At 40.4% G+C, this 13,676-nt stretch overlaps 2 protein-coding genes across 5 annotated transcripts in view; both read right to left on the bottom strand.

The window, feature by feature from the left end:
* Window positions 1–4,359: 4,359 nt before the first annotated feature.
* On the bottom strand, window positions 4,360–5,313 carry LOC121593459 (serine protease SP24D-like). The gene is made up of 2 exons (XM_041915794.1): window positions 5,070–5,313; window positions 4,360–4,984 (listed from the first exon to the last, which is right to left on the bottom strand). Exons 1-2 carry the CDS (start codon window positions 5,297–5,299, stop codon window positions 4,474–4,476), a joined length of 741 nt encoding a protein of 246 aa, XP_041771728.1. The 5' UTR covers window positions 5,300–5,313; the 3' UTR covers window positions 4,360–4,473.
* A 2,735-nt stretch (window positions 5,314–8,048) lies between these two features.
* Window positions 8,049–13,676, bottom strand: part of LOC121593508 — a 30,975-nt gene continuing 25,347 nt past the window's right edge. For all 4 annotated transcript variants that reach the window (XM_041915886.1, XM_041915884.1, XM_041915887.1 and 1 more), the window contains one exon: window positions 8,049–9,773. In XM_041915886.1, the coding sequence (XP_041771820.1) occupies window positions 8,577–9,773 (1,197 nt within the window). In that variant the 3' untranslated portion in view covers window positions 8,049–8,576. The remainder of the gene's footprint in view (window positions 9,774–13,676) is intronic.

Here is a 13,676-nt window from a genome sequence, read left to right as displayed (position 1 = left end):
TTAGATATCTGTTGCTCTACGTATATGATAAAGAAAAAATTAAGACATGATTAGGCCAGAAAGTTCATCAGTAGAACACAATACATTAATTAATATAGCTATATTTATGATATGATTAAATCTTAAATCGGAGTTTATTTAATCGGAATATAATTAAATAAATAACATGTGACCGTAAGAAAACGAAAGTGAAATGTTCTTTATATATTTTCTACAAAAAAAAAACTTTGTAGCTTATGGCATAAGGAGGTGGACAGAGGATCGCTCTATGCTAGATTGTGAAAAATATAATATATAAGGTCCCGGTGATCTATTGAATGTACGCGCCGGCTCCTAATAGGCTTGACGGATTCGATTCCCAACCGCTCACCCGTAGCAAGAATTGACTATCCGGTTGTACGGTAAAATAGGTATATAAATCACGTATGACCACATTCTGATTTTACTTTTTCTAGCAAATGGTTTTCCAAAAGATTGAAAATAAACGTTACATAAAATGTAAAGGAAAAAACGAGAGGAGCGGATGGATTGAGGGAAGGCGACGAATACTTGAACACTGGAAAACAATGCTAGCCACAGCCGTATCATGACGACCGAAAACCAACCGAGGGGGTGGAGGAGGTGGACCGAATGAGGGAGAACGTTGACACAGACTTTTTCTCTTTTGACGGTGTTGCTTTATTGCGATCTGATCAACGACTGCCCCCTCAGCCCAAGTTCTCTTCTTTATAAATTCATTCCGATTCCCCTAAATCATATTCAAGGATATGTTAACTGAATGAAAAAGGGTAAAAATGCATAATCCTATTGAAAATTTCTGTGATAAGCTATATAAACCTCATAGTGTGAATGTGTAATACCTTCGAAGCATATTAAAAAAATATATACTAGGAATAGAAAACATTCTCTTAAAACTTGTTTTGAAAACATTGTTCACTCGAACGATACACCAATTGAATCTAATCCAATCAATCCACAAAGAATCGCTTTGCTAAACCTTACAATGCTTTATTTTATCCCTCCCGTAAACTGATCTAACCCGCCAACAAGATTAACTCGGATTAAATCGGTTGACATAGGGGATCGCTTGAAGACGATGCTAATTGTTGCAATAAACTTGATTTACAACCTCCACCAACGCCATTTCGTAAAACTACCACACATCCACACAGACCAAATAAGCTACAATTTACCGTGACCATTTATTTCAAACCGGACCGAGACAGGCTTTAAATTGCATTGAACCGGCCTAACGAACGGTCGAAAATGGCATTCAAACTGGAGGGTGAGAAAAAAAAGGCAGGAAAAAAGTAGAATACATCAACCTGAAAGCAAGATAAATGTTCGGCATTTATGCTGGCGATGTGGCCCGCACCCATACCCTACTCGTGACACCGGAATGGTTTCCTTCTGAAAAGAGCATGGTAATTAATGTACGGTAGCATCGACGACGTACCGCCCTGGTTTGGGTAGCATTTTATTTCGCCGTGTGAACGAGAAGCATGTGGGAGAGTGTATGTGTTTTTGAATAAAAAGCTCCAGGTTCTTGTGGCTCTATTTGAGCGGAGGCGTCACACAATTGGATACACCTCTCATCATAATTATTGACACAAAGTAAAGGTACGCAAAGGTCGAGGTTTTTGGAGGGGTTGGCGGTGTCAACCAGTGCCAAGTTCCTGTGCCAGTGAATTGGTGGGTAATGAAAATTAACTATAATTTACCACGCAGAATCACGTATCACGGTATGTTGGCAGGATTCCACAAATTTGATCAATCATTTAATTTATTATATTCACAGCCGTAAATGCGAAAGGATACCTTTCAAAAGCTCCTTTCACTACATGTCTGTGTATCGTTAATGAACCATTCATGATGCCTCTCGTATAGCTATGGCTGCCTCTCGAATTCGATTAAATTGAATTGTATGGACAGTCGAATTCATGAAATTTTGTCACACAAATTAATACATCATTGCTTTCAAGTTTAAACCCCATCGTTGTTCTACGTAGCTACCTTAGCGAAGTGTGGCTTAGTTCATCGTCGAGACGTAGGCCCAAACATAGGCTTTGCAAAAAGATTAAAACTGAAAATGCTTAAAACTATATGTCATGTCGTTATGTCATCTAGAAATTTAAACCCCGAGCTTATCATCGATGTCAAAACATCGTTATGGATGTTTAGTTGTATTCAAGTCAGGAATTTCCTGTTGCTGCAAGAAAAAGAGCCCAAGAATTATTTGTGCTGAAATATCATGTAGATCAACATACTCTAGTCCCTTTTCTGTCGTGTATATAACATAGCTATTTCGTCCCTCTTTGCTCAGGTGGGTCATCATCAATTCTGGAGCCGATTCGAATGCTGGAATTGATTCCGATTCCGGATCCGATTCCGGAACCGATTCTGGAATTTAAATCGGCACCGGAATCGGAATCTACCAGGGAATAACAATATGCTTTGGAAACGCAATCAGTTTTGAGTCCAGAATTGGAACTAGCTCTGGAATGATAATTAGTTCTAGATTTGAAATAAAGTTCCGAAAATTTCGGAAGCGAAATCAGTGAGTGAATTTCCATGAGAATAGAGCATAGGCATTTTTGGAAATGTTCTCATTATATGAAGAAATTATTAAACCAAACCTTAGGTCCTCTGTACTCAACTGAAACAAACTGTTGCAGAGATAATTTTAAAAAACCCCTTTAAATGTATAACGTGTAAGTGTAGCAAACAGCCAATACTTTGCCCTGTTGCCATCAATTGGTTAGAGAGTATGCCTCAATCCTTGGCTCTTTTCCCCCAATCTTGATGCTCTTTTCGTTTGATCTTCCGATAAGACCATGCGCATAACGCAACCAATTACCTCTTCTTTGGAACACTTACGACTTACAAGGAATTTCAATTATAATTACGAATTGTACCACCTGTTTAATTACTACGTTCCTGTGACCCACTGCTGTTTGCATCTTCACACATATTCGATAAATGTTTCATTGTGGTTAATTTGCCTCTGGGCAGCTGATGCGACTGAGTAGCTTTCCACATTGGCTAAAGCTTACCATTCAAGATGTAGCAATTCAAGATACATGAATCAAATGAATAAATAAATAATGTAGAATAAATATTATACAAACCGGCATTAAAATGAACTTTTTTTTTTGTCTGAAAAGAACAACCTGATAAGTACCCCACAAGTCTCTTCAAATCCCTTTAAAGCAACGTTCCTACAGTCTTAAAGGCTACATGACTTTCTTCGAGCAAAATAAAACCAGAATGAAAAAAACCTTGTATCCTTTTTCATTCCCAGAACACTGAATTCGGTACAAATTTGGAAAATATGACACAAGTTTTTAGAAAATCCAATACCAATCTGGCCTATACACACAAGTCCAAAGTATTGTATCACCAACTATCAACTATTGCAACCCTATTTTCATTCAAAAATCGACCACATCATCTTTGTATTCCCATACATTATTTAAGACGCAAACACTGGGCCTCAATGTCCCACAAGACTTTACCCTTCAGCAAACACACCGTCGTCGTAATGAGGACATTCTATGCTGCATTATTTTCGACCAACTTTCCCTCAAGATTCCGAACTTCAAATTGATGAACATTCTGCTGCTCATCATCAACCCAGTACTAGAACCGCAACCAAGCTGTAGGCAACCCCCTCAAACGCTGTAGGTGTGCGCTTTGAAGTGAACTGATAGTAACAATCTTCACTCTACAGTTACAGTAGCGATTCAATCCATACCATGCCGTTTGCTTCGGGCTTAACATTTATGTCCGTTTGAAGTGGTTTCACAACTGGTAGATAGAATGTTTTATACATGTCCCATTCATGATGGTCTCTAGTGATACTTGAAAACAAAGCACAGTAGAGTTTCTAGAGAATGTAGTCGTTAAGTTTGGATTTATCGAAATAACTTATGTATGTTCAAAAAGAAACATTGTTGTACAGCCTTGTAAATGTGTCAATCTACAAACAACCTTTTTAACAACAGAATTAAACATTTTTTACGCAGCTGATCCCGTGAACATTGTGGTAAAAATGTTGAAAAGTTGGATGGTTGGTTGTTTGTATTTGTTTCGGTACGACTTTTGTCATCCTTCGCAGAAGCAACTTTTTTCCTTTTACATTTGCCTTTGCCTTCTTAGAATTGTAGGAAAACGTATTTGCCCGGTTGTATCACAACAGCTCAGAAAAGATGTTACAATACAATTTCCGCTATGGAGTAAGTGGAGAGCTATTACATTACACTTACTTTAATTCAATATTTTCCAAATCGTGCGAACATTTTACTAAATTGAACATCAATCAACCGAATTCGTTTTTTTTTGCAATAAAGTAAAAGAAATTGAATAAAAGTACGACCTGTATGTATGCATCTCTTCGCCACACTTTATTCCCTTGCTTGCTTAACCAAACTCACTCCCCGTTGTTCCCTTGGAGTAACACTTGCAAATGGCAGCTTACTCCAGGAATTGACGAATCCAGTCCTGGTAGTAGGACACCTTGGCATAACCATCGGCAAAGTTTCCACCACAATGGTCAATGATGAAGTTGGCCACACCGGCCAGCTTGCCATCATATACGGCCGGGCCGCCCGAATCGCCATTGCACGCACCGTAGCTACCCTCCTTGTCGATGCACATCAAACCCTCGCTGATCGAGTTGCAGTTTTCGTCCTCCACCACAAACATCGACGTGTAGAGCAGCGCGGGCGAGACGGGTTCGTTGCTACCGACGCGTCCGTAACCAGAAATCACCACTTCGCCGCCGAGGGGAACCTCCTCATCCATCAGCTCGATGGGCTGGATGTACTTGTCAAAGGCAAACGGTTCTTTCATCTCCATCACGGCGATATCGTGCTGGAAGTTGCCGTAGCCCTCGTGCGGGTACACTGCCCGAACCTTGAACAGCTTACCACCGGCGTTCAAGTGTGCGGACCCGGCATGAACACCAAACTTGAACGCAGGAAGGCTGGAAAAAGGTTTCCATCATTACAATTAAATCGAATCCATCTTTTCTACAAACGACCCCGGTTCGGCATCGAGTGTATACTTACAGCACACCGTCATCCATTACGCAATGGGCCGCCGTCAGGACGTGGCGATCTCCAATGATCGAGCCACCGCACCGGAAGCTGCCTTGGTAGAACAGCGCAATCTGGTACGGCATTTGGGTGTCTTCAGCCAATTGCCCGCCGACGATGCGATTCCAGATTGGTACGGACAGTACCGTACCCAGGAACGCAACCAAAACCAGACCAACCACGACCGAACTACGGCGAACCATCTTGATGGATGTACTTTGCGGTAAGGGAATGAGATTTTGCCTCGCCGCTAGACCTTTTTTATATCTCTTCGGCCGGCAAGCACTGCCAGCTGATAAGCAACCGTCATCAATGCGGCGGGAATTCCACTTGTTCTTCTGCTTCAGCCTTTCCCACGCACTTCAGAGCGCACTTCAACGCTTACCCATGCCCATCCCTTTCAAGTGGCTCTCGTTCCCGCGTAAGTAAACGGGGTACGCAATTATTTGCGGCAAGAAAGCGCAGTACTAATTTAAAGTGCAAAGAAAAATCATAAAGTTATTGCTCATTTACTCAAACCGATTTGAAGAGATTATGATTAATGACAGATTAGGACAATGCAAAGCTAATGTAGTCGCAAGATTCGAAATCTATATGAGCTTTGTTTTAAGTATTAAATTCTTAGGGAAAATCCGATTGTATGTTCGACAGGTCCAGTGGCGGATCTAACGGTAGGCGGACTAGGCGGTCACCTGGGGCCCCGCCGATTTAGGGGCCCTGTAGATCGCCATTATATAGTATGCCGTATAGACAGAGTACTAGCGACAAGAGCCCCCGGAAGGATGGCCGTTGGGGCCCCGAGGCTGGCGAATCATTTGCACCCCCCCCCCTCCCCTCCCCCCGTCAGCAAAAATTTTAGAGCCTATGACTGATGCTCGTAGGGGCCCCCGACGGCATTTCAAGTTTACTGTTCAATCTCCCAACAGCAAGTTTAGTGACCGCATAACCTCCCCCCACCCCCCAACAACATTTATCATTTACAGGGGGCCTCAACTCGTCTTTCCGCCTAGGGCCCCCGATACCCTTAATCCGCCACTGGACAGATCACTTCAAAAGCCGAAGTCGGTTTCAAAAGCCGAAAGCCGTCAACGGTTCGACGCTCTTACGCCAAACTACAAGTTTGACCTACCTGGCTTGTAGTTAGTCCTAATTCAACAATAATTGGGACTTGGGTGCTTGATTTGATTTCGAAATCGATCGGACCAAAGCTTCACTCTTTAACCAAGTGGAGGAATCGTTAGCCAACAAACTAAGAATATATCTTCACCAAAGCTGTTGTAAGGACTGTTTTGTTGGATAGTTTTATATCATTTCATGCTGAAACTTATCCCTAAACTACTGAACATGAAGTAAAGTTTCGACGTATACAAATTTGTCTATTACTAAACAAATTAAAGTTGCAGCAGATTATAAATATGCCCAGCTTCCATAACCGTAACTGCTCCATAACACAAAGAGACGACGAGATGAATCTCGATACAACAGAAAACGAATAAGTTCCTGAAAGTTTATGATAAGGAGACCTGGAGAGCGAGTTGAAAAAAGGTCTAGTTAAGTTGGATTAAATTAAAATTGAGAAATAATTAAAATAAATAACAGCCGGAGTTAATCTAGCAGTGCGGCTCTGGCCCAACAAATTGGTCGGTTACTAGCTGTGTTCAATCCTTTCTTCCGTACTAAAGCTATTAGACATAAAATAATACAGATAGAGAACAGATCGGCATATTCACCATCGTCATCAACCATTCAACATGTACGATCGAGAACAAAAGTTCATAGCTTCGTTCGGTGAAAATCGTTTGATGATATTCATTTAATTCAATATAATTATTAAAAAATATCCACAAAAAAAATCCTTGACGATTAAACCAAATATTCAAAAATCCTTTTACTTTTTATATGTTTTATTTCTTCATTGTAGCTCATTTTCTATTTCAGAAGTCCTGCAATTCGTTTCCAAACACTTAAACAAACTAATAATTTTCAATGAAGATAAGTCAATCCACAACTGTGACTTGCAACTGCATTTTTATGTAATCAGAGATAATAGAACAATATTAAAATCATGAAATAAAAATAATGAAGCACTTACTTTAATTTACTATGTTTCTTTCAATTCAACAATTATTCAATTAGTAATCAGAGATAATAGAACAATATTAAAATCATGAAATAAAAATAATGTAGTACTTACTTTAATTTACTATGTTTCTTTCAATTCAACAGTTTAAAAACTCTTGCTATGAAACTGCATAAAAGAACATTCTCGATTAGCAAGAATTATTATCTCTTTCCCGGAATGAGCCATTATCCCTTCATTTCGCATTCCCTTTCTCAGTTCCCCAAAATACTGCTAAAGATATTAAATTATTAAAAAATAAGCATCCGTAGTTTCATCGATAAATCAATCTGATCAATGAACGCGCCTGGTTCCGATATGATCCGTTGTTGGTTTTACATTATCCTGAAAAAAACCGGCTGGACGATGGTTTTAGGATTCTTTCTTATCCAGGTTTCACGGTTTTGCACTTTTTGTGGTTTACCAAATTCGAAAAACACTTTCATGCAATTGAAAATTATTGCACGATAAAAGCTTAGTAAAGCTCACTGTACAAAAAGCACAGCAGATCGCCTTGTTGATGATATATTAATTGTTAAATTTATGTTATGCGATTGTAATGAAATCATAAGGCAATATCATTTTTTTTTTTTTTAGATTTCTGTAATCAATAGTGAAAAACCGCAGCAATAAATATGGTCAACCGTATATCAGAGAGTTTCGATACAAGCTTGCATACAAGACACATCTTTGTGTGCAACTTGTTAGCTTTCTGTTGGGTAGGGTTCGTTGGCCAGTTTGTATTGGTTTGTAATTTGTGCTGGAAAAGAAAAATTATCGTTGGTTTTATGCAAAATTTAAGGAAACAGCTTTTCATATCCCAACATGCAATGTGTAGAACATATATGTTTGTATTTATTCATCATTTACTAGTATAATTTAACTCATCTCTTATTTACACCATTTCCTATCAACCTACCTACGACGTTCGCTAGCTATCCCGTGTAAAACGGTAAATTCACTTCAAATCAGCCATTACGGTTCCAAAATTAAGTCTTTTATCATGCCACTTCGTCCTAGCTTGAGTGCAAACAGTTCCACCAAATAATTGCTAGTAAATAAAACAGCTATTTTGGTTTAATCGTAACCATCATTGCGAAACAATTCACGGCAAGTTAAACCTTTGTTTTGATTAAAATCTAACAGCCTAACTTATTCTAAGAAATAATGCAGTTATTCTATGAGAGTCAACAAGCTAAGAGAGGCTATTTGGTTTGATTGAGGAATGGAAAAATTGGCTTAAGCGCTATCGTTCGTATGTCTCATCTTTACCCTTAACGTCTTTTTTCGCTTTCGACACGAGTAACCGTTCTCGTGCGATTTATGGACGACAAAGTACAACCGTACCTCGGCACAAGCTGCTACGCGTCCAGATCGATAATTTCGTCCTTAATGCTCACATACGGATGCAGCAAATGTGGTGGCACCGGATCCATCTCATCATCGTCCTCGTCCAGCTTTGGCCGTTTACCCGACCCATAGTCATCGTACGGGTACGTGTTGCTGTCCGAATTCTCCCCTCCATAGTAGGAAGACACATTATCCATGCTTAGATGTCGCTCCGAGCCAACCGATCCCGCATGCCCACCGACACCATTCCCGCCTACGCCTCCCCCACCCCCTCCGGCCCCGTCGCTAAGCTGAGAAAAATGCATCTTGATGATATGCTTCGAGAAGTTGGAGATCACAAACCGATCGCCCTTCTTCGTTGGCAGCTTCGACACCTTTATCTGCACCGCGCACATGGGACACTTAATGAATGCGTTGTAGCCATTGGTCTCGTAGGTCACGTTGATCATTTCCTCCGTGATCTGCAGCTTAATGGGTTGCTTTTCGCTCCACATGTCGATCAGCTTGACAATGCAGCCCTGAATCTTCTTGATGCGCTCCTCGTCGCTGAGCGGAGGGAACACGGTTGCCTGCTCGAATGCGAGTGGTGAGTTTTTGTGCGACATTTTCATCTCGGACAGCATCTGCTCTTGTATCTCTGTCAGCGGTTGCTGATGCATTCGGACAACTTCTTGCAGCAGCTGTTGCTGTTGCTGCAAAAGTTGCTGCTGCTCCTTTTGCTGCTGGTGCTCTTTCTGCTGGTGCTGTTGTTCTTTCTGATGCTGTTGCTGCTGCTGATGTTGCTGCTGAGCTAAAAGTAGCCGATGTTCACGCTCACGCTCACGCTGAATCGTCAGATCGGCTGGTAGACGGAGCGCCGGTTCTGGCCGTTGTATTTCACTAGCCACCTTGGTATAGTTGAGATACGCGCTTATCTGCAGCAGCAGCTTACGGTGGCCAGGAACAAGCCGAAATTCGCGAGCCGGATCGCTGCAGAAGATGTGGAAGTAGAACTGTGTCGCCGGTACCAGGTGGATCAGCTCTTCCCGAGCGAAACGCTCCATATCAATGAAGTCATCGTCATTCAAATTTCGCAGACTGCTTTCCGCCTCATAGCCACACATCTTTAGCAGATTCTTCAAATAGATAGGTACCGGGCCACAGACTTTCTCTATCCGACCCCAGTCGATCCGCGAAGGTTTCTGCGGGGACGTTGGTGAGAATCGTTCCTAAAACAAAAAAAAATAAAACAAAATAAACAAATAAACCAATCAGTTTTCGTAACTCTATGTTTCGTTTTTTTTTATTCAATCAAATTGTATGTTAAATCCATATGTTACATGTTGCTAAGCAAATTCTACGAAATCATCTTACGGACTTGTTGTATGTCATGTTATATCATTGATTATGTCATGTTTGCGCACAAATGTAGCAAACTCTACAATGTAACATAATGTAGATTATCGTATTATCTCACTATCTGTTATCTATTGTCAAACCTCGGTAGCAATTTCATCGATTATTTTACGGCGGGATTACTAACTTTATTGCAAAGATAATACTTTCTAGTTTGTAGATTAAGCGGGTCGCCCTTGATATCGTTTTTTCGTATTTCAGATTGAAAAATCTTGAGATAGGAAATTTAAAAAAATGTTTTTGAATAAGTACAAAAATATTATTAGTAGTTAGCGCTGCAAACCATCATTTTCACGCGACCACGCTTGTATTATGTGTTAGATATGTAACATAGATAAAGCTGATATGTAAAACAGATTTTACAAAAATACAAATTAATGAACATGCTCAAGATCATTTACCAACATTATATTGACAAGATTCTGCTCTCAAAGCAATGATTTAACCAAACTTGGGATCGCTTTACAGACACACTCAAATGAACAATAAAAGGAAACAAATAAAATCATCAGTCTGCTAGAAATCTCCGTTGTAATTTTCTAGTAAAACCGCGAATACCGCGATCGATATTTCACAATGACTAATGAAACTATGCAATCAATGGTATGCGGTGAGTGTCTGAACCATACATACCGCGTCATATTCTTCAGTATCAAGTCGATAGATATGCCACGTGCGGTATCATATTCACCGTGACTATCGTTGGTATGCAGCCAACAACAACACTCATCGGATTGTATTGCGTGTGGCATCAACGAAATCAGCCAATATTGGATGCTGATACAATCGTACCATTTAATAGCGGAGCCTTAGTTCAGTTAAACCTTGTTTCAACAGCTGATAAGATCTATTTAGAAACTAATATGTTTTTTTTATGTTTGGGAAAATATATATAAAATTGGATTTCAACAATTTATACACCACTGTTTTATGGACACTGTGATCATTGCCAAATCAAAACGACTGTTTTGGAATGTTAACTAGAATTACAATCAGTTTTTAGGCTCGCCATAGTTCTCAAAAACTATAAACATTGATGTTTCATAGCCATGAAGTGATTATTATTGGGACATTTACTCTTGGTTTGCTATTTCTTCTTTCACTTGGCGATTCACTTCGGCCACGCAGCCAAATAGTTCCGTGCTACGGGGGGACGACCTGTCCATTTGAGGCTTGAACCCAAGACGCGCATGTTATTGAGTCGTACAAAATGACGACTGTACTATGAGATCGCCCTACCAAGCTAGTCTTACTAAAAATTCATCTAATTAAAATTAAATTATTTTTTTTATTTGAGGAACTGTGGATGCTTGTCGTGTGTTCAAGACCCGAATGGATCGTTCCCCCTTCACTTAAAGCCAAGATCATTTGTGGTAAAAGCAGAACTATTCGGATAACGGTTGTTGCGCTCAATGAGAAGAATAAGAGTATAGAATACCCGGGGAATAAAATTACACCGGGGTTACCAGTGAAGAAAATTGAAAACACAACCGAAAAGGTCACATAATTAAGAAAATATGATTGTGTAATTGTTAATTAGTTTTTGATTTGATTTCATTAACTAGTTAGCTATCTAAAAGGAGTATTGTTATCTATGGTTATAGTTGGTAGTGTGCATGCATACACGATAATTCGAATTTATTTCATCCACATTATCATATATGTCTCCTTCTTTGTAACACCAACCACAATTGGTGTAGAAATGCTTACTTATTTTTACCATCTGAAGGATAACCGGTGCGTCGAAAGCAAGAAGGAGCACATAGGGAATCGCTTCCTGTTTAACTTCACTGATAATGATCACTGCTTGAGTCGTGACTTATTTTAACACGTAAGTAAAACCCTCCTTGAGAAGAGATGTTTTACTTTACCCCCGTTCTGATTTGGTATTTGACTTTGGTTTAACGACACCATAGCTAGTGGGTGCTGAGTCAGGCGTTGAGAACTTTACCAAGAGATATGTAACTATCTTATTGCTTACTATTTATCACCAAAATTGTTAATTTACATTTATGCTGAGCTAAGATGCCGTCTTTTCAAACAAATTGAGTACAAAACTTTAAATATAATAAGAAATGAATATCACAAGTCATCAGCAACCAATAAACAGTTGATTTCGATCATCACGATAAACGATACATATTCGTCTAGGCTCAAGTGGCGCGCCTTTTCGGCATCTTAAAAAACACAAACCCAAAAAACTCATTCCCTTTTGTCGATCGTACGGAGGTGATAAGGAAATTTCTCATCTCCAAACAAACATGTATTCATGGATTCAACATATTCAGCACACCCATCAATATTCATAATTTCGTCTTCCCTTACCAGCACCTACTCGCCACAAATTCCCTCTTCCAGCTGATAAAAAGACTGAAAATGAAAAACAAAACTCGCGTGAGCAATCGCTGACAAACGCTTACTTGCCACCACACCACTTCCTGCCACTTCGAATTGTACATCTTCTCGTGGTGGAAGGATGAGAACATGGGTGTGAGGCTGGTGTAATGTATGCGCCGCACATCAACGGGTCGCCGCTTGCAGTTTATTCCCAAAACCCTAGAATACATAATATTCTCCCCGATTACTGATCACGTGTAGTCTGTGTACGAACGGGCCCAACAACGCACATAAAACTGACTTGGAGAGGAGTAAGGCAGGCTAACTCCCAGCTCTAACCGCCCAGAGAAGACGAAGATATTATTATCACAATGCATTTCATTACTCCATGGCTCTGGAGCTTTTGTCATTAAAAATTCTCCTGTTCCTGAGAAAGAGAACCCGCAGCACATCACGCTCATCAGGCAACGCAGGAACAGGAAGCGTAATATTCACGCGGGAGACACAAATGGGCAACAGGGGTGCAGCAAGAGGACAGAAGCTGGAACCCCAATCAATACCCGAGCAACAAGCATTCATTCAAACACTCAAAACGGAAAATACCCAGCACCCGGTCCCATCGACCACAAAAACTATGTCAAGACATAGACATACTACACCCCAGACGAACCCTGGGCCTGCTGGAGGTGGAATAAATACATCTGCAATTTACAGTAAGACGGCGCGCACGGGGCTAGACATGAGCTCCATTGGCATAATGTTTTATTGAACACCGCCCTTACCCATATGCTGGTGTCGCCGAACGAGGGATCCGACGGGACGGGACAGAAGCCGAAGGTACGTACTACATGTGCATTGTAGTTCTCTCCATGATGGCGCAGCGCTAAATGTGGCACTTTGAACCACCGAGGAAAAAGAAACCCACACCTCACCGATGTGTTTCTGCAAGTCTGTCAATCATTGGCAGTAAAACCCATGAGTTTTAGCGTTTTGCATTGCTCTGAACATTAATTTTCGGTGTAGCACGTTAAGAGAAAACGAAGCATCGTACCAACTCGCTGGCGAAGCATGACTTCAACAGAGAGCAGTACTTTTATGAACCAATTTAAATGCCAACATGTAGATATGTACAGCATGTAACGAGCACTACGATTTATTATGCTCGCGTTCATAATCGCGTTAAAAATCGTATCTGCACAAAGTGAGCGTTCTGGTTTAGTTTTTACGTTTTTTAATGAACTGCTGACCCTGGCAAAAATCGATTCCAACCAGGTCGAGCCCATGTTTAACGTAGAAACAATTCAGCATGGAAAATTGCAATCGTGTTAAATAATAATGAATATGCAAAACAACTAAACTTTTATGTTCTTGTAGAGGTG

This window comes from Anopheles merus, chromosome 2L, assembly GCF_017562075.2.
Source record: "Anopheles merus strain MAF chromosome 2L, AmerM5.1, whole genome shotgun sequence".
NCBI classification, from domain to species: domain Eukaryota; kingdom Metazoa; phylum Arthropoda; class Insecta; order Diptera; family Culicidae; genus Anopheles; species Anopheles merus.
The sequence above is the reverse complement of the archived record's forward strand: the minus strand, read 5'-3'. Positions and strand labels throughout refer to the sequence as shown.

What these genes read in the sequence shown, in the direction of transcription:
- LOC121593459 (XM_041915794.1), bottom strand. Translation starts at nt 5,299, where the DNA reads ATGGTTCGCCGTAGTTCGGTCGTGGTTGGTCTGGTTTTGGTTGCGTTC. An exon ending in GTAATGGATGACGGTGTGCT is followed by an intron (nt 4,985 to 5,069) that starts GTAAGTATACAC and finishes ACCTTTTTCCAG; the next exon opens with CCTTCCTGCGTTCAAGTTTG.